Source organism: Mytilus edulis, chromosome 3 (assembly GCF_963676685.1).
Source record: "Mytilus edulis chromosome 3, xbMytEdul2.2, whole genome shotgun sequence".
Taxonomy (NCBI): Eukaryota; Metazoa; Mollusca; class Bivalvia; order Mytilida; family Mytilidae; genus Mytilus; species Mytilus edulis.
In genome coordinates this window covers 2,182,836-2,207,460 of record NC_092346.1, presented here as the reverse complement: position 1 = coordinate 2,207,460, position 24,625 = coordinate 2,182,836, and the positions used below count along the sequence as shown (strand labels likewise).

General features: G+C 31.5%; 1 protein-coding gene across 2 annotated transcripts in view; it reads left to right on the top strand.

Moving 5' to 3' along the window:
* The window catches only part of LOC139515609 (dynein regulatory complex subunit 7-like), a 30,073-nt gene extending 10,342 nt beyond the window's left edge, over window positions 1-19,731 (top strand). For both annotated transcript variants that reach the window (XM_071305227.1, XM_071305226.1), the window contains 10 exons: window positions 2-130; window positions 622-750; window positions 3,489-3,721; window positions 5,755-5,970; window positions 8,619-8,729; window positions 9,505-9,615; window positions 13,762-13,956; window positions 16,615-16,754; window positions 18,010-18,108; window positions 19,320-19,731. In XM_071305227.1, the coding sequence (XP_071161328.1) occupies window positions 2-130; window positions 622-750; window positions 3,489-3,721; window positions 5,755-5,970; window positions 8,619-8,729; window positions 9,505-9,615; window positions 13,762-13,956; window positions 16,615-16,754; window positions 18,010-18,091 (1,346 nt within the window). In that variant the 3' untranslated portion in view covers window positions 18,092-18,108; window positions 19,320-19,731. The remainder of the gene's footprint in view (window position 1; window positions 131-621; window positions 751-3,488; window positions 3,722-5,754; window positions 5,971-8,618; window positions 8,730-9,504; window positions 9,616-13,761; window positions 13,957-16,614; window positions 16,755-18,009; window positions 18,109-19,319) is intronic.
* Window positions 19,732-24,625: the final 4,894 nt, after the last annotated feature.

The window sequence follows — 24,625 nt, the reverse complement described above, 5'->3', positions numbered from 1 at the left end:
GATTTTCAGATGAGATGTCCACATGGGAAGAAGGTCAAGTTGTACAAGAGAGCCAAGCTAGAGAAGTTTGCACATTACCTGATGAAAGATGGACTGATATCTAAGTTGTCAATTTACGAAAACAGGGAGTGTAAGTCTATACATTCATGACCTTACTTTATACAGTAGTCTTCCTTTGAAAATAAAATTAGTCTGAAATTAGATACACTTTTGTACAAATAGGGTGATATAATGATTCATTCTTTTGAATACTCAATTATATTTTTCAATAAAACTGTTCTCAAATATCCACATGTTGAGCCTCTTTAAAAAAGGATTTTTTTCTCTGTAAAGTATTTTTTCCTCCAAATGATTAGTTCTCGGAAGAAAACTGTTGTGAAGATGAAAGCAATTGGTTTTTTTTGCATTTATAAGCCTATAATTGAAATTAATAAATGCAAAATTTAGATTTGAATGTTCAGATTAATTTCATCTTTTGGCAGCAGAGTTTTAAAAAATATAAACAGTGCCCCACCATCTCATCTAAAATAAAAAATTGTCAAAACTTCAACATTCCATAAACGATTCAATTTTTACATGAATAGTAATACAACTTTTATGCTAAAATTATATTTCTTGCAGTGACAGATTTGGTAACAGTGAAGGAATATTTCGCTCACCGTATTGATAAACTCCTACAGAGAGTCAGTAACCACAGATCTGGATGGGTAACAGAACACTTTGATCCTGGAAGATCTCATTGTCTCAAAGGTATTTAATAGTTATCTCCCTTTCATAGGATATCAAAATGCTTTTCTAGGGCATTCAATACAGTTTTGATCTCTCAAAAATTATTTTTACAATCATTTGCATACCAGCAATTGTTCACCTAGTCCATTCCTAATATAAAATAAGTATTTAAGATATCTATGGGATTAAGATTTTAGACATTTACTCAAAATGTTTGTTTCTTGGACATTTTAAACCTTTGGACTATTTTGTTTTAAATGATAAACACAACCAGACTTTTGTAAAGAGCATTTGGAATAGTTTCTTTATGTATGCATGTACATGTGTGTAAAATTCTGGAAAATTAAGTCATTTTCATTGAGTTTTCAGGATTTTGAAAGAAGATCATCATTTTTGTTGTCGAGCCTGCAACTTTTGTTGCAGAAAGCTCGACATAGGGATAGTGATCGGCGACTACGGCGGCGGCTACGGCGGCGGTGTTAGCTAACTTCTTAAAAGCTTTATATTTTAGAAGGTGGAAGACCTGGATGCTTCATACTTTGTATATAGATGCCTCATGTTACAAAGTTTCCGTTAGTCACATGTTCAATGTCCTTGACCTCATTTTCATGGTTCAGTGACCACTTGAAAAAAAAGTTCAGATTTTTTGTAATGTTGAATTCTCTCTTATTATAAGTAATAGGATAACTATATTTGATATGTGCGTACCTTGCAAGGTCCTCATGTCTGTCAGACAGTTTTCACTTGACCTCGACCTCATTTCATGAATCAGTGAACAAGGTTAAGTTTTGGTGGTCAAGTCTGTATCTCAGATACTATAAGCAATAGGGCTTGTATATTCGGTGTATGGAAGGACTGTAAGGTGTACATGTCCAACTGGCAGGTGTCATCTGACCTTGACCTCATTTTCATGGTTCAGTGGTTATAGTTAAATTTTTGTGTTTTGGTCTGTTTTTTTCATACTATATGCAATAGGTCTACTGTATTTGTTGTATGGAATGATTGTAAGGTGTACATGTCTAGCGGGCAGATGTCATGTGACCTTGACCTCATTTTCATGGTTCAGTGGTTATAGTTAAATTTTTGTGTTTTGGTCTGTTTTTTTCATACTATATGCAATAGGTCTACTGTATTTGTTGTATGGAATGATTGTAAGGTGTACATGTCTAGTGGGCAGATGTCATGTGACCTTGACCTCATTTTCATGGTTCAGTGGTTATAGTTAAATTTTTGTGTTTTGGTCTGTTTTTTTCATACTATATGCAATATGTCTACTATATTTGTTGTATGGAATGATTGTAAGGTGTACATGTCTAGCAGGCAGATGTCATGTGACCTTGACCTCATTTTCATGGTTCAGTGGTCAAAGTTAAGTTTTGAGTTTTGGTCTATTTATCTAATACTATATGCCATAGGTCAACTATATTTGGTGTATGGAAATATTTTATGATCTTTATGTCAGTAGCGCAGGTTTCTTTTGACCATGACCTCATTTTCACAGTTCATTGCACAGTGTTAATTTTTTGTGTTTTGGTCAATTTTTCTTAAACTATAAGTAATAGGTCAACTATATATGTTGTATAGAAGCATTGTTAGCTGTACATGTCTGCCTAGCATGGTTCATCTGACCTTGACCTCATTTTCATGGTTCATTGGTCTTTGTTTAATTATTTTGGTTAATGTTAAGTTAATGAGACAGTTGTAATAAAGCTTTATACTTAGGACTATCAACATAATATCAATGATTAGTATAGAAGGCGAGACATTTCAGCGTGTGCACTCTTGTTGTTTATTTGTCTATTTTGAAAAATAAAAATCATCAGTGATTTTTTCCTAAAATTTGTACAGATAATAAATGTGCTCATTTTTATGCTAATAATTAAAATTAGTTGAAATACTCTTTATTTTCTTACATTTCACATTTTGAACTCGTAAAAAATATAATTTTAAACAAGTGATGTCATTCATTACTCCGTTATCTTTTATTTCTTACATTTCACATTTTGAACTCGCAAAAAATATAATTTTAAACAAGTGATGTCATTCATTACTCCCTTGTAACATTTGTGATTTCTGGCATATCTCAATATTTATATATATCAGTTGTAATATTATCTCCCCTGGATGGATTTCTTTTCATTTGATGCTAAGAGGTCCTTTTGTCAGACATTAAATTTTTAAAGTAAAACATCAAGGTCTTGTAAGATCACATTTTATGGGACGGGAATAGAATTATTTCCCCTGAAAAAGTAACACATTACATTTGATTTTGTGAAGTGGTAGAGTTATTTCCCATGTCACATTTACATTTTGTTTGTTATTGTAACATGTTAGATTGACTGTTGTTGTATTTAGAAATGAAATGTTGAGTCAGGAACCTCATCACTGACATAGCAAATTGAAATTATTCTATTCATTCAAGATTATTGTTTTTAGGTAAATGGATTTTATCTTTGAGTTTGACTAGTTTCTAGCAAGTTGTGTAAATATTGCTTAAACTAATTTGAGGCCTCTGCAACTGACCAGTCCAAGTAGTTCTTTTACTGTTTCACTAGAATTGAGGTTGTGAGCTTAAACCCAGCTCATGTCAAGATGTGCTTGACTCCAATCTTGATTGAGAAGGATTGCTAGAATTCCTGGCTAGGGTCAGTTTTTCTTTCTGTCTATTCTTCCTCCAACAATAAAAGTTGACTGCAATAAGTTACCAATAATATCTAGATATAAAATTAACGAGTTTTTAAATGTTTTTTCTTTGACAGAGCATCAATACAAATCAAGTGCTCCTGGTCCAGAAAATGAGAGGACAATGATATTCTATAATGAAGCAAGGGTGGATGGTTTAATCAAGCGTGTAGAAACACCAGCAGAAATGATGGAGGAATATTCTGATAGAGATGACTTTTTATACTATAAACATATTGACTTTGGAAAACGACCCAAAAAGTTTGGCCCTCAAGATGGTTCATCTTCAAAAAATGAAAGGCCTATTGTTGTAAGTAAAACTTTCAAAGTAAAATAAAAATAATTCAATCTCATTTTTATTTTGTCAAGTTCAGTTGACTGACATCAGAATTTACTTTGTAATTTGGTTTTTTAGGAATAACAAATACCTTTACTATGTTTTTAACCCAAACCATATTTAAAAAAAATTAACCTGGCAAAAATGTCTCTCCAGGCACTTCAGATTATTCCAAAATTACTTACCACCCATGTATTATCAAAATTACTGACCACCCATGTATTGTCAAAATTACTGACCACCCATGTATTGTCAAAATTACTGACCACCCATGTATTGTCAAAATTACTGACCACCCATGTATTGTCAAAATTACTGACCACCCATGTATTATCAAAATTACTGACCACCCATGTATTGACCACCCATGTATTGTCAAAATTACTGACCACCCATGTATTGTCAAAATTACTGACCACCCATGTATTGTCAAAATTACTGACCACCCATGTATTGTCAAAATAACTGACCACCCATGTATTGTCAAAATTACTGACCACCCATGTATTATCAAAATTACTGACCACCCATGTATTGACCACCCATGTATTGTCAAAATTACTGACCACCCATGTATTGTCAAAATTACTGACCACCCATGTATTGTCAAAATTACTGACCACCCATGTATTGTCAAAATTACTGACCACCCATGTATTATCAAAATTACTGACCACCCATGTATTGTCAAAATTACTTACCACCCATGTATTATCAAAATTACTGACCACCCATGTATTGACCACCCATGTATTGTCAAAATTACTGACCACCCATGTATTGTCAAAATTACTGACCACCCATGTATTGTCAAAATTACTGACCACCCATGTATTATCAAAATTACTGACCACCCATGTATTGTCAAAATTACTGACCACCCATGTATTATCAAAATTACTGACCACCCATGTATTGTCAAAATTACTGACCACCCATGTATTATCAAAATTACTGACCACCCATGTATTGACCACCCATGTATTGTCAAAATTACTGACCACCCATGTATTATCAAAATTACTGACCACCCATGTATTGTCAAAATTACTGACCACCCATGTATTGTCAAAATTACTGACCACCCATGTATTATCAAAATTACTGACCACCCATGTATTGACCACCCATGTATTGTCAAAATTACTGACCACCCATGTATTGTCAAAATTACTGACCACCCATGTATTGTCAAAATTACTGACCACCCATGTATTGTCAAAATTACTGACCACCCATGTATTATCAAAATTACTGACCACCCATGTATTGTCAAAATTACTGACCACCCATGTATTGTCAAAATTACTGACCACCCATGTATTGTCAAAATTACTGACCACCCATGTATTGTCAAAATTACTGACCACCCATGTATTACCAATAGTCGTGATTGCTGAAAGTGAAATTCAACAAGAACTATTGTTATATGTCAGTTTGGTATCCATGGTCAAGAAGTTTGGTAAAGTACTTTTTAACAGGATTTTTGTGACAAAAATGTCGGTTATTGATTTGGGGATGTATGGCGGGCGGTCAAGAGGTTTGGTAAAGTTAACATACTTTTTAAAGAGTTATCTCTTGTTAACCAGTCTTTGGGTTATTTGTAATTATGATTGCATTCCGTATTTGTATTATATGTTAGTTTATCTTGTTCTCTTGGTTTATTGTTACCATTCCATGTAGATGTGTTTTGAAGAATAGAATTCGATAAACTTGAACATTAGTTTATAATCTGTGCCAGAGTAGAGCATTAAACTATCAGTCAACCAATTTTTTTATTCATATAGAATTCATTGAGAAGACAATCTCACATCTTACAATCGAATAATCTCTCTCATCATTAGGCATTTAAGCATGACTTTTTTTCTTGTCTTAAATTTTTACTTTAATTTCCAGGAATTGATAACTGAAATTTTGTTCTTTGATAAACTCTGCAAAAAAAGAATCTCAATCCTGTGCTCTAAGAAGCATTGAATATGTATCATAAATATTTTTTCATGTTTTAGAAAATGGTAAAGAAATTCAATCGTAATGTATCTAAACCAGCTTGTGACGATGTTGCTGAATTAATTTACCTTGTATCAGAAGACAAAATGCAGATAACCTACCACACTGAAGACCCAAGGATTGCTGCCTCAACACGAGAGTTTGTCAAACCAGCAAACTGGGCAGAGAAAGGGGCTACCTTACAGTTCTCACCTGACATGCAACAAGCTTTCCAGGTAAGAATATTACTTTATTGATAACTCTTAACATATTGTCTAGGGATTTCTACAACAAAACTCTGCTATTTAATACTCAAGTACTTGAACATGGTACTTGCTAGTACTCAAGTCCAAAATTTGTCTTTTATATTCTTCATTTTGAACTACATGTATCAGGGATGTGGATATGTCTTCAACATATCTCTGTTATAATGATGTAAATACAAAAATTGTTTAAGTTATTTCCCTTCTAACTAGTTCATACTGATGAATTATACCAGGCTTCAATTATTATAACTGTTTAGAAACAACTTCTTATAAAGTCTGAAAGTTTAAATTGGTACAATTATAAAGAAATTTGTACATTTTGCCATCAGACTGAACCCTTTCCTCCATGGATACTTTTTATGCCCCACCTAGGATAGTAGAGGGGCATTATGTTTTCTGGTCTGTGCGTTTGTTTGTTCATCCGTCTGTCGGTCTGTCTCTCCTTCCATCTGTCCTTCCGTCTGTCCTTCCCTCCATCTGTCCTTCCGTCTGTCCTTCCGTCCCATCGTCCCGCTTCAGGTTAAAGTTTTTGGTCAAGGTAGTTTTTGATGAATTTGAAGTCCAATCAACTTGAAACTGAGTACACATGTGCCCTATGATATGTTCTTTCTAATTTTAATGCCAAATTAGTGTTTTGACCTCAATTTCATGGTTCACTGAACATAGAAAATGATAGTGCAAATTCAGGTTAAAGTTTTTGGTCAAGGTAGTTTTTGATGAAGTTGAAGTCCAATCAGCTTGAAACTTAGTACACATGTTCCCTGTGATATGATCTGTCTAATTTAAATGCCAAATTAGAGTTTTTACCCCAATTTCACGGTCCATAGTCTAAACACAGAAAATGATAGAGCGAGTGGGGCATCATGTACTATGGACACATTCTTGTTTTGAAATACTTGATTTGCATAGGATTTTTTTAATTAAAAAAAATTCATCAGGTTTAAAGTATTAATGCATTGCAAAAACAAATATTTCATCAATGAAGTTCCAGTCATAGATTCTCATGAATATCCTTTTTGTATTAGATGCAAATCTTATTAAGTCTGATAAAGTTTTTTGGTACAATATATGTGAGACATTTCAACTGAGGCACTACACAGGCGTCAAAAGGCGTCATTATGTAGTAAAGGGGTTGGCGTCAAAAGGGGTCATTATGGAGGAAAGGTGAATCATCTCCACCTCAAATAATATGTCAATAGAAAACTATGTGTAGTAAAATCTTATCAGTTAAACTATATATTGTCCAATCATTTTCTCAAGTTAAAAAAATAACAACAGTTAAAATTAAGAACTGCAAGACCAATTTTTAAAGATTGTGGAAATCTTTTCATGGATTTTTGAATTCAAAGTTTTGCCAAAGTTTATATTAAAATCTTTAGAAAATATGTGCTTCATTGTTCTATTATGAGCATCTGAAAGTCAGCTGTGCTTGAACATAGTGACGCCATTCTTAAGTGAATGATAAGTGAGAATGCCTGTAAGCACTATATGTGTTGAAAGTCAAGTCTTAAATTAACATCCATCTTGTAAAGTCAGTTAATACAAGTTAAGCATACCACAGTCTTAACTAGTTAATTAAGCTGTCAGCTATGATTGAAATGTCTGTACTCTTAACTAAAATACGTCCATGCTAACACTGTGACTTTCTCAAATATCTGTTTACTTGACCTAGATTTTAAGTTTATAGTTTTATCTTATGAACTGAATTATCAAAAATTCAATTAAAAGTTTTTGTTTTTGTGTTATGTTCAATGTTTATAGACAAGCCATACAGTGTTAAATCAGATATCTATGACACGGTTTACTCTATTTGAATGTTATCAATTAGGAGATAACTGTATTGTACTTTAAGTTTGGCATTTGTTAAAAAATAGATTTTTCTGTTGCAGATTAAGTTTCCCTAGATACCCTCTCTCAACTATGATTAAACTCTGCCACATTCTACATGTACTTACACAAAGTCAGAATCATATAATTAACTGCTTGTCTTTTGCCGTCTGCCATACTTGTTTTTAACTTATCCTGTTTGGCACTGTGGACGTGCAGGCCTTTTGGATTTTTCTTTAAATTGTTTCATATTTTGTAATGCTGGGCAAGTTGGAGTATACATGGTTGTTGCTTATAAACTATCAAGGCTGTAGTGACCTACAATATAGTTGTTTGTTCCTTGGTTTTCAATTTCAATACCTTACAAGGATTAATTTGTTTGAAATAATATTAGAGTTGAATTGATTTATAAATTGTTGCATCTATTATAGTTTCCATATTTGTTTGAGTAAGCTCAGTTGCAAAACAAAATGTCATAGTCATATTTTGATGGATAGTCATGATATCCTGCCCATCACTCCTGTCAGAATACCTTGTATACCCTACCATTTGTTGTTTATTATTGTTAATTTGTTCTCGCCCTGAAAAATACATGAAACATTTGCCACTGGATGTTAAAATTAGTGCTCAAATAATCAATTATGTATGAATTTGGATGTAATTAATTGAAATAAAAAATGATTTCAATTTCAACATGATTTGTAGAATCCCATAACGACGTCCAAATATTCACGATATTAAAAAAATATTATTATTAATGTTTCACCTATAAATCAATGTTTATGTTTAAGGTTGATGCTTCAAGTCGACAAAACAAACAAGTAGAACTATATCAGATGCTCCTGAACTTGTTAAAATCAGAAGATTTGTGTAGGACCAGAGTTAGAGATTCAGAAGATGAGGTTAGTGTTATTTTATGTGTTTACCCTACACCAGTGTTCTCCTAATGTCTGATACAGTAACATGTGTAATATATACAAGTCACACTCTCAACAATAGAAAAGATTGACTTTGTAAGAGAGGTGACCTCTGATTTAAGGTTCATAATGTATAAGTATTTTAAAGAGGATAACCTGACCTGAGACAGGGTTTCTTTATACAGGTGACTTTTATTGCAGATTTGACTGTATACAGGAATTACTTTTAGAAAAATAATCCCTCAAAATTACTTCATGTACTGTTGATCTATTTATTTTTGTTGGTTCCAGTTTTTAGTGGATATTAAGGGAGAATCATATTTTCTTAGGTATATGATTTTGTGATTTAATCATATTCCACATTTGATACAATGATAAGAAGATGTGGTATGATTGTCATTGAGACAACTCTCCACCAAATATCAAATGCTGTATAAGTTAACATTGGTAAATAAGCCTAAAGAAAATTTAACTTTTGTTCAACGTTTAAACTTGTGGTTCACCCAGACCTATATACAGGCGCGGATCCAGAGGGGGGTTCCGGGGGTTGGAACCCCCCTTTTTTTTGGACGATCAATGCATTTGAATGGGACATGTAATTGGAACCCCCCCTTTGCCCTTTTTAAAATGGCTGGATCCGCCCCTGATATACCCATGAAATCAACAAAAATTTGGTATGCCACAAATAATAATGAATACACAGTAGTAACTACCTCAAAATATTGTTTGACTGATTTTGGTTCCATAAATTTACTTGTAGGTAAAAGACATTCTAAACGAGAGAACAAAAGAAGAGACGACATTAGAATTAGATATATCAGTCTATGATACAGAGAGGAATGAGAAAGCTAAGAAACATCGTAGAGAGTTGGTAAGTACATTACATTAATTACAGTCACATAAATAAAATTGAGAAAGGAAATGGGGAATGTGTCAAAGAGACAACAACCCAACCATAGAGCAGACAACAGCCGAAGGCCACCAATGGGTCTTCAATGTAGCTAGAATTCCTGCACCCATAGGTGTCCTTCAGCTGGCCTCTAAAAAATATGTATACTAGTACAGTGATAATGGACATCATACTAAACTCCAAATTATACACAATAAACTGAAATTAAAAATCATACAAGACTAACAGAGGCTCCTGACTTGGGATAGGCGAAAAATTGCGACAGGGTTAAACATGTTTATGAGATCTCAACCCTCCCCCTATACCTCTAGCCAATGTAGAAAGTAAACGCATAACAATAAAAACAACTTTTTAACTGCCAGTAGACATTTATCTTTCAAAAACAACTCTGACAACAAAACATTCAAGGCTACTTGTTGGAAAGTCTGTTTACTGACCGATCTAAACAGACAAGATTATAATGAATCATTGGTCTAATTGTCCTTGATTCTGTTGTAAGTGGGTGTAACATGGCAGCCAGTCGAGTAAGGCCAACTAAAATCATATTTGTGGTTCCAGCTTCATCTAAAAAAAAAGTTAGGGTAGGTTGATTAATTGATTGATTGTTGGGTATGTCACTTTAAAGCGCCACTTTTGGGCTGTTTTTGTGGAGGCCAGTTTTTATTGGTGGAGGCATCCAGAGTGCCCAGAGATAACATAAGACCTTCAATTGGAAAACTCACTATCCTAGTCAAATAAGATTGAAGTCAAGTGCACCAGCCTGAGCAAGGTTCAAAACTCACAATCTCAGTGTTGACTGGCTTGTGATTACAGTTATAGAACTACCTAGACCACAAGGCCATCAAGGCCCCTGTTAGAGTAGGTAGGTAGGGATTTTTTAAATTTTGTGTTTGTATTTTACAATGGGAGCAACATTTTGACTTTAACAGTACTTAATGAAAAATGACACAAAATTCTTTAGAGTAGGCTATTATAAAGACTAAAAACTAGGGTAGATATGTTAACTGGAACCACACATATATTTTTATTTGGCCTTATATATAATTATTCTGCTTGTTCTGACTGAATTAATTGATAGCCTCTGGACTATCCATAAAACTCGATGCTTTAATTATTTTGTTGAAGATGGTTTGTGTGGTTATACCTAAAGGTACTTAAGTTTTTTGATGATCAAAACAACCTGATTGAATTCCATACTTGTTTTCAATAATGGTTGGTTATACAAAATTGTAAGCCAGAGAAAATAGACTTCTCATTTTCCCTTGAGAATCAATTTCTAAAAAGTAATATTATTATCGTAACATTTTTTTACGTAGGCAGGTGAAATAGTTACTTCATCAATGGATCCAGAGTGTATTGTATATTGGTTCCTGATTATAAATTAATATCCAAACGAGAGGAATATAATGGCTTTGTACCAAAAATTGTAATGCTTTTGTGACATTTATATTTTAATGGTTCTCAGGTTTAAAGAATCTAAAATCAGGTGTTAGCTTTTGATATGCAATATTTTTTAGGTGAATTGCTATGAGTTATTCTTCTGTAACATATTTGCATAATCCCTTGTATACAGTCATAAAGATAATAGAGTATTTCTAAAATAAAACGTCCAATAGTGATTTTGGTATTTTAGAATTAATATTATGATAAAAAATGAATGATTAAATGTTCACTGACTTGGGGAATTTTACTTTTGTATGGAGATGACAATTTTATATTCTTTGGAGGAGGGCAAATGGATTTATTTTCACTTTAATCACATGTTTTCTGCATTTTGCGTTGCAGAATAATTTTTTTTATCCTGTCTCTTTCAAGATTATTTATTTTAAGTTCTTACCAGGCCAGGATATCAATTTTCAAAATTGTTCTGTAGTTTGTCTTTTTTTGTTGTTGTTGTTATTTTGTCTGTCTACCTTCTATTTATCAATGTTGTTTCTACCTTTTGGATCGTCCACCCCTTTTATACATTATCTTTTATATTTTTACAATATCATCCCAGAAAACCAATTCAAGCTAATTATGTCACAAAAGTAGTCTACCTAGAGTTTTTGAAGACAATTTTTTCTACTCAGACAAATGGACATTAAGTTTTGACAATTACGGTAATCGTGTTAAGGAGGAAACTTGGATGACAAACCATTAAGCTTCATTAGATGTTCTTGGTTAATTTGTTTTCACTGGTGTTATCAATTTTACCATTAACTACACGCAGTATTGAATCCTGCTAATTTTCTACAATCGATGGCATTTTGCATTTCAGCAGATTTAATTTCCGTTAGGGCAAAGTTCTGCGGAACAAACAGATAAATGTTTGCCGCATATTATCATCATTTACATGCCATGCATTTCAAATGCTCTTTTTTGTGTCATTAGTTTTACCTTTGAATTATTGGAGTATTTACTGTGTACTTAATTTGTTTAGTTTCTGTCTCGTTAACATTTACCGAACATCTCTTATTTATGAAAAGAAAACAAAGCAATCAATGCACTTAGATAATTAGATATTTCTCAATTGATACAATTTTTATAAAATTCAGACCATGCCCTTAAATTAATTTGTATAACTTTATAAAATTGAACATGACATGGTCTTTAAGCTCTTTTGAGGGTCTGGATTGAGTTTAGTCTTAATTTCTGAACCATCATTTTTTCGTTCCATAAGTCTTTTTTTTTATTCTTTATGTATAAGTTCACCATCTTATAAATCTTCTGTGGAATTCATTTCTTTTCATTGGTATTCAAGAACTTAGTTTACATAGATTAATTAAGAAAAAAAAATGTTTTAATGGATAATTAATTCCTTGGTTTTGCAAAAGTCTCGATACATGCTAATAGAAAATTTGTTCTTCATTAAACAATTGAATTTGTGGTTTACTTGCAGTATTCTTTTTTTTTTATCACTATACTCTATTTTTTGTTTTGCTCATTTTTCTCAATCATTTCTTTTGCTTATTTTTCTAAACAATTGTTTTATATCAAAAAGAAGATGTGGTATGATTTCCAATGAGACAACTCTCCACAGGAGACCAATTGACACCAAAATTAACAACTATGGGTCACTGCACAGCCTTCAACAATGAGCAAAACCCATATCACATAGTCAGCTATAAAAGGCAATGAAATGACCAATTTAAAACTACTCAAACTTTATCCTAATTTTTCTCAATAATTATTTATGCTTATTTTTCTCAATAATTATTTATTCTATTTTTTCTCAATAATTATTTATGCTAATTTTATTTCAAAAATTGTTTTTGCTTTTTTCTGAATACATGTAATTGATTACACTAAATTTTCGTAATAATTGTTTATGATCATTTTTCTCAAAAATTGTTTTTGCTCATTTTTCTTCATTATTGTGTATGCTCATTAATTTTTATTCTGTTAAATAGCCCTGTCCAGACCCTCATAAAGCTACTCCAATATTGCATTAAGATATTTTTTGTGTGAGCCTTGTACCAAAAGACATTTTAATTTCTGTAATGCATCATTAGGAAACAACAGCGGTGAAATGTCCTGTTTTAAGGTTACATGAAAATATCAAGCAAATTGTATTGATCGTTGATGATTATAATTAATGGACTTTTTAAGATGTGACATGATAATATAGTTAATGAATGTCAGCGACGGGTTTGACTAAATACCATGGAAATTTGTTTTAAGGGCAACTGATAATATTTTGTCTATTGGTCTAATCTTTATGCTTGTGTAAAATGATTGATGTTCACTTTAAGCTATCATAGAGGTGATAGCTAAACTCAATTTTGTTTTCAACCATCATACTATATTCTGTAGAAATGTAATTTCAAATTTTTCTATTTTTTTTTGAGTTGTTGGGTTGCTGTATAATTGATGTATACCTCATATGGTTATACATACATAAGTAATAAAAGCCTTGTAAAGCCTAAAATAAAACATCTCTTAATGTCTGAAGTTATTTGCAACCACTCTGCATATGTTGTGGGAGGTAGCAAGGGAATTAATTCATTTTGTTATTGGAAAGTTTATTTATTATTTATAATTATTACTGTAGAAATTTCATTTTGTTTTCATTGTCTATAATTATTAAAGGAACTTTTGTTTTCATTGTCAATTTTATTATTGTAGGAACGACAACAGTTGGAAGAGAAGATGAGAAAACAAGACATGGAAATAGATTATTTAGCGCCATTTATTGCCAGAATCGTTCAAGGCGATAAAATAACGAGAGAGGAAGCGTACACATTGAAGACCGAGGCATTGAAAGATTTGAAAGATAGACTGATTAACAAAGCTAATTTGATTCAAGCTAGATATGAAAAGGTCAGAACTTAGTCAATTAGCTTGGAAATTTCAAATCAATACGTTGATGATCTGATAACAGTAAAAACATGGGTTCAAATTAAAACAGATATAGTCGCTAGATTTGTAATTCATGAGTTGTCAGAAGATAAAACTGTGTTCAGTCTTAAAATTACTTTGTCACAATGGTGTGTTGTCAATCTTGTCTGGTGGTCTCTGCTATCGACAGGGATATCCATCTTTTTTATGGAAATGTCTGGCTAAAAATAATAGATTCTGAGACCCTACTTAAATAAAATAAAGTAAGTCAGGCTGCATTAAGCTAACACAGATATGAGCTATTTTTTTCTTTGATTTCAGTAAATGTTCTTGTATTGAACTTTCTGTGTTTTTCAAGTTTAGTTTAAGTTTTTATCAGTTCCCTTAAATTTCTTTTCTCTTATTCTCTATGCATTGATACAAACTTGAAATGTAACATTAGAGAAGTTTCCAATTTCAATTTTATAAGTATACCTGAGGTAATTTTTGAGAAAACGTAACATTGAATATATATTTTCATGTGAAAGTTTTTGCTGAGTTAACGTAATTTTTTTTAGGGTAATAAGAACAAGTTAGAAGATATTGTTTTACAGATTTACATTTATTTACCTTTTTGGACTTTCTGGCCATGAATTTATTTTTTTCGTGGATAATTTATACTATATGAAATAATCTGACAGTTTGTTAGCTGCTTAAAAATCTTCAGGAATAGAAAATTAAAAAAATGCAATATTAGACTTTAGCTTTGAGGTAGAAATCCTAAAATATTCAAAATGTTATTTTACACATAATTACATATCTAAATCAGATGACATAGCCTAAAGTGTTTTTTTTTTATAAATTTAATATCAGATATCTGAAAATGAATTTGTTGAATACAAGGGGAAATAATGTTGGGCAATTTTATCAAAATATTTTAGAAAATGAGTTATCTTAGTAAATTATTTAGTTAACAGAGAATAACATGTCTAAATATATTTACTGTGATTAGTTTAATTCTAAAATAGGTTATTTCAGCCTGAGTTTGAGATAGCTAAACCCTTATCTTTTGTTTAGGTTTCTGTATTTATTTTTATCCATATCATATTATCCAACATGTAAATCAGGGTCCTAAATTGATACATGGATGAAATCTTGACTGCCTCAGTTGTGTGTGTGTGTGTCATTCTATTCTTTCTCATTACTTGCATACCCCAAATCTCCTTTTATTCATATGACACTATTTGCAACCAAGCTAATAATACTCAACTACTTTTGTCAGAAACAATCTGTTCTATTTTGATTTAATGAAAAGCTAAAATTGTCAGGTGTTATTAAATTGCTCAGGTGAAACTTGAGTATATTAAAGTTTTGATGCCTGCAAGCTAAATCAAATGCTTTACAATATTAATTTCAAAATACTTTTAATAAATATTTTGTACATGTAATAACAGAAGTTGGAATTTAAATTAAAACTGAAAATGTTGCAAACAAATTAGTTAACATTGTAGAAGGGAGGATTTCTACAAAAGTTTCATAACATAAACAGCTGCTGAAAATAACATTTTAAATATCCATTGTCTTTGAAACTTGATTAAAGGGAGGAAAATGATTTCAAGTCAAAGAATATCTTATGACAAAATATGCACGGTTGTTGTCGCTTTGACACATTCCTCATTTCCTTTCTCAATGTTACATCATACAAAAATCATTCAGATCTATGACTTGTTTTATTGGAAAAAGGCTAAATAAGATAAAAATGGCTTTCAGTGAGGATTTTTTTCCATCCCTTTTTCTATATTTGATATATGTCCAACATAGATTTATTGACATACTTTCTTGTAATTTTCATGTAACATAAGTAAAAACTAAACATCACTTCCTATGTCTGATGTATAACATCCAGACTGTAGCTTCAGGAACATCCGGTTGAATTATAACAAAACATTGAAATAAGCTTTCTTTTTTTCGAACTTACATGAAGGTGAGATTGCCTATAGGACCAGTATCAATGGTTTAAATCACTTGAGTCTATATATATCATGTATATATAGTTTATATGAATGTCATCTAAAATTAAAAAAATACTACTTCCAATCCCATTTACCAATTAGGAATAAATTGATGGATAAATTATTAATGGTGTATGATTCATGAATGTACTTAACACTGTCATAGTGTAGATTAAAAACTTCTTTCAAGGTTTTTTTTATTTATACAATAATGTGACTAGGTCAGTATTTCAATGATACTCAAATAGAATTCTAATATCTGATACATATTAGGATCAGTTTCAACTTTGTACTTGTTTGGCTTTATTAATATTTCGATTTGAGTGTCACTGGTGAGTCTTATGTAGACGAAACACGCCTTTGGCTTCTAATTTATAATCCTGGTACCTTTGATAACTATTTCATGCAGTATCATGTATGTTTTGATTTTGTAATTTTATCTAAATGGTTGAAATCCTATTATTAATGATGTTTTCTTCCCTTCAAAAAATTTATGCAGCCTTCAAAATGCTGGAGCAGATGCAAATAAAAACTGCATTTAGATTAGAAATGACAGATTATGAAAAAATAGAATAGCTGTACCTGTAATAAAAAGAAACGTGTCAGCTAATTTGGTAATCATTAATTCATATGTTCATATACTTAACAGGAAACTCAAATGTTAACAGAGAAGCAGGCGTGGTACCACCAGAACCAGTTATCTTGTAATAAGGAAGACGAGGAAAAATATATGACATTCTGTCAGGAAACACTATTTAAAATCCACATGTTAGAACTCAGACTAGCAAGGTTAGTATTTATTATGTAAATATACTAAATAAGTGAGTTCAGTTTTGGTACTTAAAATTTGTTACATTTATATCTTTTGTTTCCAGTGCAATGAAATTAAGTTTCTAAATCATTAACCTTGAATTCAGGACACCTCTTTTTCGGGGAGTCAAATAAGTGTGGGACCTTTTTTTTCAAAATGGAGGCAGCTGATACAAGGATCTGAAAAGACTCCATTCTGTTTCTGTTTTGAAGACCTTTTAGGAACCTCAGGTTTTGTCATAATGCTTAACACCTTCAAAAATTTGGAGGCAGAAATTTCATTGGTTGATATAAAATCTACCATAACAGAAAGTAGGAAGGAGTGTTGGCAGATCCTTGCAAGTGAAGCATAGACACACGATCTATATTTAATCACATTGAAAGTGCATATGACCTTTTGCATGATGGTTTTATATTCCTGTCTAGGCCCATTAAACTATTTACAGGTGACCTTTTCTAATAAGCGTAAATATTTATATTGGGAAAATGGGAAGCCTTACATGCTAAAAGTCATTTAATAATAATTTATCGTCAAAATCTGTCAATGATTAATATTTTGGAAATAAAACAGAGAAAATCTAGTTGATATTGATTAAAACTAGGGGGAATTATTCTTTCTCTTGTCTGTTATAATGATTTTATAGATGCTTAGTTGATGATTGAAACTGTTAAATTGTTAAAAGTGCTAACCCTTTTTACACTAAATTCGTGATACAATGTCATTATAAAATTAATGTATGAGAAATGCTTTCCTCAGAATAATTAAAAACTGATTTAAAAAGCCAGTCTGAAAGGAAATATACTAAGCAACAGTTGGATGGAAAACAATTAAAAATTCAAACTAAGATTAATACTTTTCTTTTAGAAAATATTTGGCTAAAATAATATGATTGACACAATAATTTATTTTGAAACTTTCTTTCATTTATATGACAAATACTGGACAATGTCAAAACTAGTGGGTTTTTTTTTGTATTTTTTTTTTTTTTTACAGTTAAAAGCTTTTTGATATGTCTAGGGATAAAGGAAGTATGTTCTCTGAATCCTTATTTAATTATTATTTCGATTCAATATCTTGTTTACATTCACTGATTGTGCTAGGTTTGGTACAACAATAGTGTTGTTCAAACCCCTCAATACATACTTTCCTTTAGAAATTTAAGTATTTTTATTTCATGAAATAGAGATATTATTTGATTGAAAATCAGGTAATGAATTATGTTTTGTTTTTCAGACATAAAGAAACTGCACCACATAAGTACATGGCTTTAGACAGGAGGTTGAGAGACGACCAGAGACTGGCAGAATACTTCTAAATACTTTCATCTCATAGGTGAGTTATTAACACAAAATTGATGGGTTACAGGAATGTCATCTACCAGAGGCAGATTTGGGGAAAAAGGCGGGAGGGGTGATTTCAGTGAACAAAATTTGGTTGATTATATAGGGAATCACTGAAGCATGACTGAAGGCAGTCAGTGGGCACCAACTTAACTGTCTACAGCAGATTGATTTATTTCCTGGATACCAATTTTTGAGGATTGGTGTTTTTGTGAATTTGACAAAGTCTGTATAGATGCTTTTAGAAAATGTGTATTTAATTTAACCTTTTAATTTGAGGTTTTTCCTTTACCCATGCATATATTCAAAAAATTGGTATTTGAACAATAAAAATGAACCCATAGCATTGAAAAGCTCAGCTTATTCCATGGCCAGTGATTGGGGTTCTATTAAACTTGCAGGGAAGAAAGATTTTGTGTACCCCTTCACTGTGAATTTGTTTTGAAGATCAGCAATTAAAGGGTTACTTATTTGCTTTTGAATCTTTTAAATTCAAGTGTGTGCACATTGATTTTTATTTCATGAAAAGATACCAACTTTTCCATTATGCTATTAAACAAGAGTTAAAATTAAATTAGTGATATTATCAGTAACAAAAACTGAGTAATTTATTGTAATGAAAAGAGATTGTGAAGATCTTAATGTTTGACTTATGACATTGATCAAGGTGGATACATAATCTAAATGGCAGTAAAAATTAGAATCCATGAAAAAAAAAAATAACAAAAATTGGGTAAAAGGTATTTTTAATGTTTACCACACATTTAATTAGAAATGCAGTTTTTGTATATTTATGGATTTTGGTAAATTAAGAATGCTACAATTTCGCCAGGTATCTCATTAAGTAACTCTGTATTGCTTTTGTGATAAAATAACAATATGAATGTATAATAAATTATTGGTTAAAGGTTGCAATAGTAGTAAAGTACACCAAATCTAACATTTGTTTAATATTAAATAAAACAATGGAAGGCATAAACAATTATAATGAATTGCTCATACTTAAAAGTTTGTGTATAGAATTTCTCAACTGGGAATTACTTTTCATTTGGAAAACTAGATGCACTACAAGTGCAGCTGACACTTGATTAGAATATATCTGTTGGCAAAAAATGATCGGTATAAAATTTTACATGTGGAAAGTGCATTCATTGAAAATCTGTGAAAAATTAACTGTGAATAATCATGTTTTTTCAATTTCAGATATAAAGAAATGAACAACCTATTAATCTCAAATTGTGCCTCGGAAATTATGAGACAATGAGGGGTTTCCGCAATATTCGTCAAGTTGTTTTGTAGTTGTAAAAATCTGACGTCAGGAGATGATAACTCGATTATGTCTTTCTAACATACCATTTATAGTAACTTAATGAAGAATAAAGTTATATCACAAGCTTATACAAAGTGCTCAAGTACAAGCTATTAATCCATTGGAATAGAAACCTGACAAGTTTATAGCTTAAAGGCTTTCAATTATTGGAATAAATCTGGTCACAAGCTGAAGTATACAGAATATCTTTATTGACAAATTGTTTTGTGTGCTTACGGCTACTCCATGTCAATTCTGTGATATATATCTACATATTTATTTGTAAATAAACTCATGTTTTTGTCATTATCTTATTTCTATGATTACAACTAATACACCCACTTTGTATTTAAAAGTACTAAATTCTATAAGAAGTTTCCCTGTCATAAGGTTTTACTAAAAGGTATGTGGTGATATTTTACTGTGTTTTTGAAATCATTATTATGGCTTAAAAGAAAATAACAAGTTACTTAATACATTGAACTGTCAAAAAGTACTTTTCAACCACCAACACCCAACTACCCCCACAAAAAATAGTTCAATGGACGTAAAAAGGAAGGGAACAAAAACCAACATGGTCCAGACAGCCTTAGTACAATGGTTGTATAGATTATACAGTTATTATTAAACATTCAGATATCTAATAGAATAAGTTGACCTCTAAAAAATTGTGTAGTTTATTTATCCTATGGTACATATACCTCACATTATGATCAATAGGCTGTATTATTTAGAGACATCAGCTACCACTAGGGGATAATAACTGGAGATCATTTACTTGCCCAAATTCTTTACCATAATCTTTTCTTGCGTAAGTTGGTGTTAAAGGCAGTACAAACCAGTAAAAGTCTGATTTTGTAAAGTTTTCTTTATTACAAAGAGTAACCGTTACTATGACAGAGAAACAAATGATATTGGGTATACAACCATGAAATCAAAATCAGTACATGCACAGCAAAAGAAATGACAAAAAGCAAGTAAACAGGGCTAATATTGCTGTTCTTCATCTTAAAGAAGGCATGATGTAATCAATATGGAGCATAACATTCTTTTACTGTAAATTTAAGATGGCCCCTAGCACCAGTTTGAGGGAAATTATTTGCAAAATAATATGGGTAGACTTTGTAAGTTGTAAAATCACCAAATCAGCTGGGTAAAAAAGATCGTACTATTACAGATACTGTACATCTTCAATGTTTTATCCTATCTCATTTAAATCTACATTAAAAACAATGTTTGTTTATATGAAGATGTCAGCATATTTCCGGTGGCATTGGGTGTGATAATATAAAAAATATACAAATCAGTATCACCATTTCCTCTTGGATGTTAAGCTAGATAGCTACTTAAAATGAACCAATGGTTTATAACCGGAATAAAAATAAATCAATAAATAATTTGTTTTATAAAAGTATCGACATTCATTACAATATATCTATATATAAACACAATGTCATAGAAACAGAACAATAAGTAAAAAGAATTGCAGCCAATAACGTCTTATATGAGACAAATATAAATAGTAAAACAACCACATTTAACATGTAAAAAGTAGGTAATTTCAGTATGACAAAATACATAAATCAAGAATTGCAGGATATCACTATTGAAGAAGGAACTGCTAAATTCGTCTCATGTCATTTGTGGTTTTAATTGTTTTCAATAAGTTTTTGTTTTGTTGGTTGTCTATTTTATTGCTGAGTCATTAGTTTTCTATGTTGTGTCTTCTGTACTATTATTTGTCTTTTTGTCTTTTTAATTTTTTTAGCCATGACGTTGTTAGTTTATTTTCAATCTATGAGTTTGACTGTCCCTCTGGTATCTTTCACCCATCTTTTATCATTTTTTTCCATTTACGTGAGTTCCATACCTACACTCTGCTTCGTTGTTTATTGAACATTTCTTCACAAAAGACAACCCGAATATAAGTTATTCAAACCTACAAATAGAAAATAAAGTGACAAAAGAGGGACGAAAGATACCAAAGGGACAGTCAAACCCATAAATCTAAAACAAACTGACAACGCCATGGCTAAAAATGAAAAAGACAAACAGAAAAACAATAGTACACATGACACAACATAGAAAACTAAAGAATAAACAACACGAACCCCACAAAAAACTAGGGGTGATCTCAGGTGCTCCAGAAGGGTAAGCAGATCCTGCTCCTTATGTGGCACCCGTCGTGTTGCTTATGTGATTACAAATCCGGTAAATAGTCTAATTCGGTAAGTCACATTCATGAAAGGGAAGGGGGTTGTAGTTACGACGTAAGGAACATATCCGATATCATTTGTGAAACTGACAACCGTATGGCTAAAAAATAAGATCAACAAACAAACAATAGTATAAAACACAACACGGAAAAACTGAGCAACAAAAACTTAATTACAAATTAGGGATGATCTTGGATGCTTCAAAAGGGTAAGCAGATCCTGCTCAACATGTAACACCCGTCGTTGTTTATTTGTGCTATGTTATGAACGCACCAGGTTGTTTAAATTCCTGAGAGTAATCATCATGCAATTTAATTGGCCGTTTCAGAATCTAAAGGACTATGGGTAATTTAATTGTTCGTACCCCAAAATAAAAATAACGTCACGTCATTGGTTTAATTTCCATTGTTTAGCACATTTTTAACCAATCACGACGTTTTGATGTACAGTTTTGAAAATATTACCCAGAATGCATTAGATTCTGAAACGGCGAAACAATCTCAATTTCTATTCAGTGAACAATATTTGGATCACTATCTGTATCTTTGTGAATTAGGTTGAAATGAATTAAAAGTTGTTGTTGTAATCGTTTGCACGAACATTAATGATAATTGTTACATAATTCTATTACGTCATATAAACCCTGAGTATAACGAGGTCAAATATGATAAATTTTGTTACTATGCAGTTCATCATTTTTTCTTATCTGTTCATCAACTATATTCAATTGATGACTAAGATCAAATTATCATTTGTATGAAATGTAATGAAACCAATCAAAAGATTTTACCGGGGGCAGGGGATTACTGATTAATCAGTTTATAAAGTAGTAAATTAGGTCGCATTAACACCAGTGCAGTTAAGTTCAAGCAAAAATGAAAAAAAAATCGGTTTGTCCTTTAAGTAGAACCTTATTGGGTACATTCAGTTAAAATATAGTTTAAAGTTTCAGTAAGTTTTTCAAGTTTAATTATACCTTTTAGAAATGATGAATGAAAATTATCTTTTAATTTTTGAAATTGTGTTATTTGAAGAAGAAGAAAAAAATGACAAATGAATTCGGGGCATCAACGAATGGAATAACTATCAATTGCTTTATTTTTATTTTTTAAACCAAAGCGAATAAAAGAGGTGTTTTAATGACACAGACATTCACTGATATACTCGAACAAAAACATCTCAATGTCAACATAATTGATGTGTAAACCTCGAAATCGCACAAAATTTAACTGAGCCTGTCAAAAATCTGTTTCGACATTACATTTTAAAAGTTTCAGTTGTTTCACCAAGAATGTCTTGACCAACAAATTTATCAGGTAGTTATTTTTTAAATTGTTATTATACTGATAAATATTTTTGGATTTCCTATATATCTGATTTGTATAACTTTTTCGAACTCCTATTTTGTTCAGCGGAGGAGACATATAATATGATTAGCCAACTGGCTAAAAAAATCAATTTCCAAAATTTAGAATCTTCGTTGATAACCGTCGTTTCCATGACAATTTCCTTAATAAAGATGACTTTTTACTATTACCAGTTGTTAAATAAAACTAGCCATTTGAATGAATGTGTTTGTAGATAGATGTTTTTGTGTTCTGTTAAATTGTTCCTTTTAAAATTGTTACACGATGATGACTGCTGTACCAATATTTTGACTATTTTATTTATTATGTCTGTTTAGTTCACACATCATTGTAAATATAACGAAATTTGATTAGACTGTCATCAAAGTGAGAGGGTTAGCGCTATAAAACCAGGTTTAATCCACCATTTTCTACATTTGGAAATGCCTGTACCAAGTCAGGAATATGACAGTTCTTGTCCATTCGTTTTTTATGTGTTTTGTTATTTGTTTTTAACATGTGATGATGGACTTTCCGATAAGATTTTCCTCTAAGTTCAGTATTTTTTTTTTTTAACATTCAAGTAAAATAACAAAAAATATACCGATCTCCAAGGAAAATATCTTTGCGTCAAACATAGTCAATCAGATTAAATCGTTTTTTAGCATACAAGACCACAACTCCATAAGTCACCGCGATATAGCCTTGTTGTGCTAATGCGGCGTAAAGCAACCAATAATCAATCAATCTATTGACATATTCTTGGAAACTACGATAAAGTAGCATTAATCGCACTAAAAAATAAGTTACAACAGTAGTTTACCGACGTTCAAATCGAATAAATCCTTCAAGAAAATACCGATCATGATACTAAAAAGTAGCTAGACCGGGTGCACTAACTCAGTAAATTTTAAAATAACATTAATACCGAACTCAAAATTCAAAACGGAGAGTTTTTTTTGTCCATAGATTTATGAGTTTTGAACAGCGGTATACTACTGTTGCCTTTATTTATCAAATGGCAAAATTAAAAGCTCTAACTCAGCAAACGAACGGAAAACAACTGTCAAATTACTGACTTGGTACAGACATTTCCAGGTGTAGAAAATAGTGACTTAAAACTGGATTTAAAGCTAGCAAAACCCCTCACTCGTAAGACAGGTGCATATGATTCGATTATATTGACAACAATGTGTGAGCTGACCAAATAGACATATTAGATAAATATGTCAAAATTGGGGTACATTAGTCAACATTGTGTTAAAAACCTAATCACTCTAAAACAAACAAATGTCTTCTTATTTTTATGTTGTTAAGAAAATTATACAATAATGCAACATTAACGAATACTAAATACCTCTTGCATTGGCCTATACATGCTATAGTTGTTATATCAAAATAGTCAACAAAAGAAAAACCAAAACCACTCACAAAACCAAGATGGCGACCTACCGAAATGGCGTCCTCCACCTGTTCCTGACCGATGGCACAAAATTATTTAAACGGTCACTAAAGGCCTTCGGGCACCGAGCCGACTATGGGAGTAATGTATATCCAGTCAACGTCGTTAAACACTACCATCATCTAAAGTTGTTATCTTCTACGTCGTTTGGTCTCTTGTGAGGAGTTTTACATTGT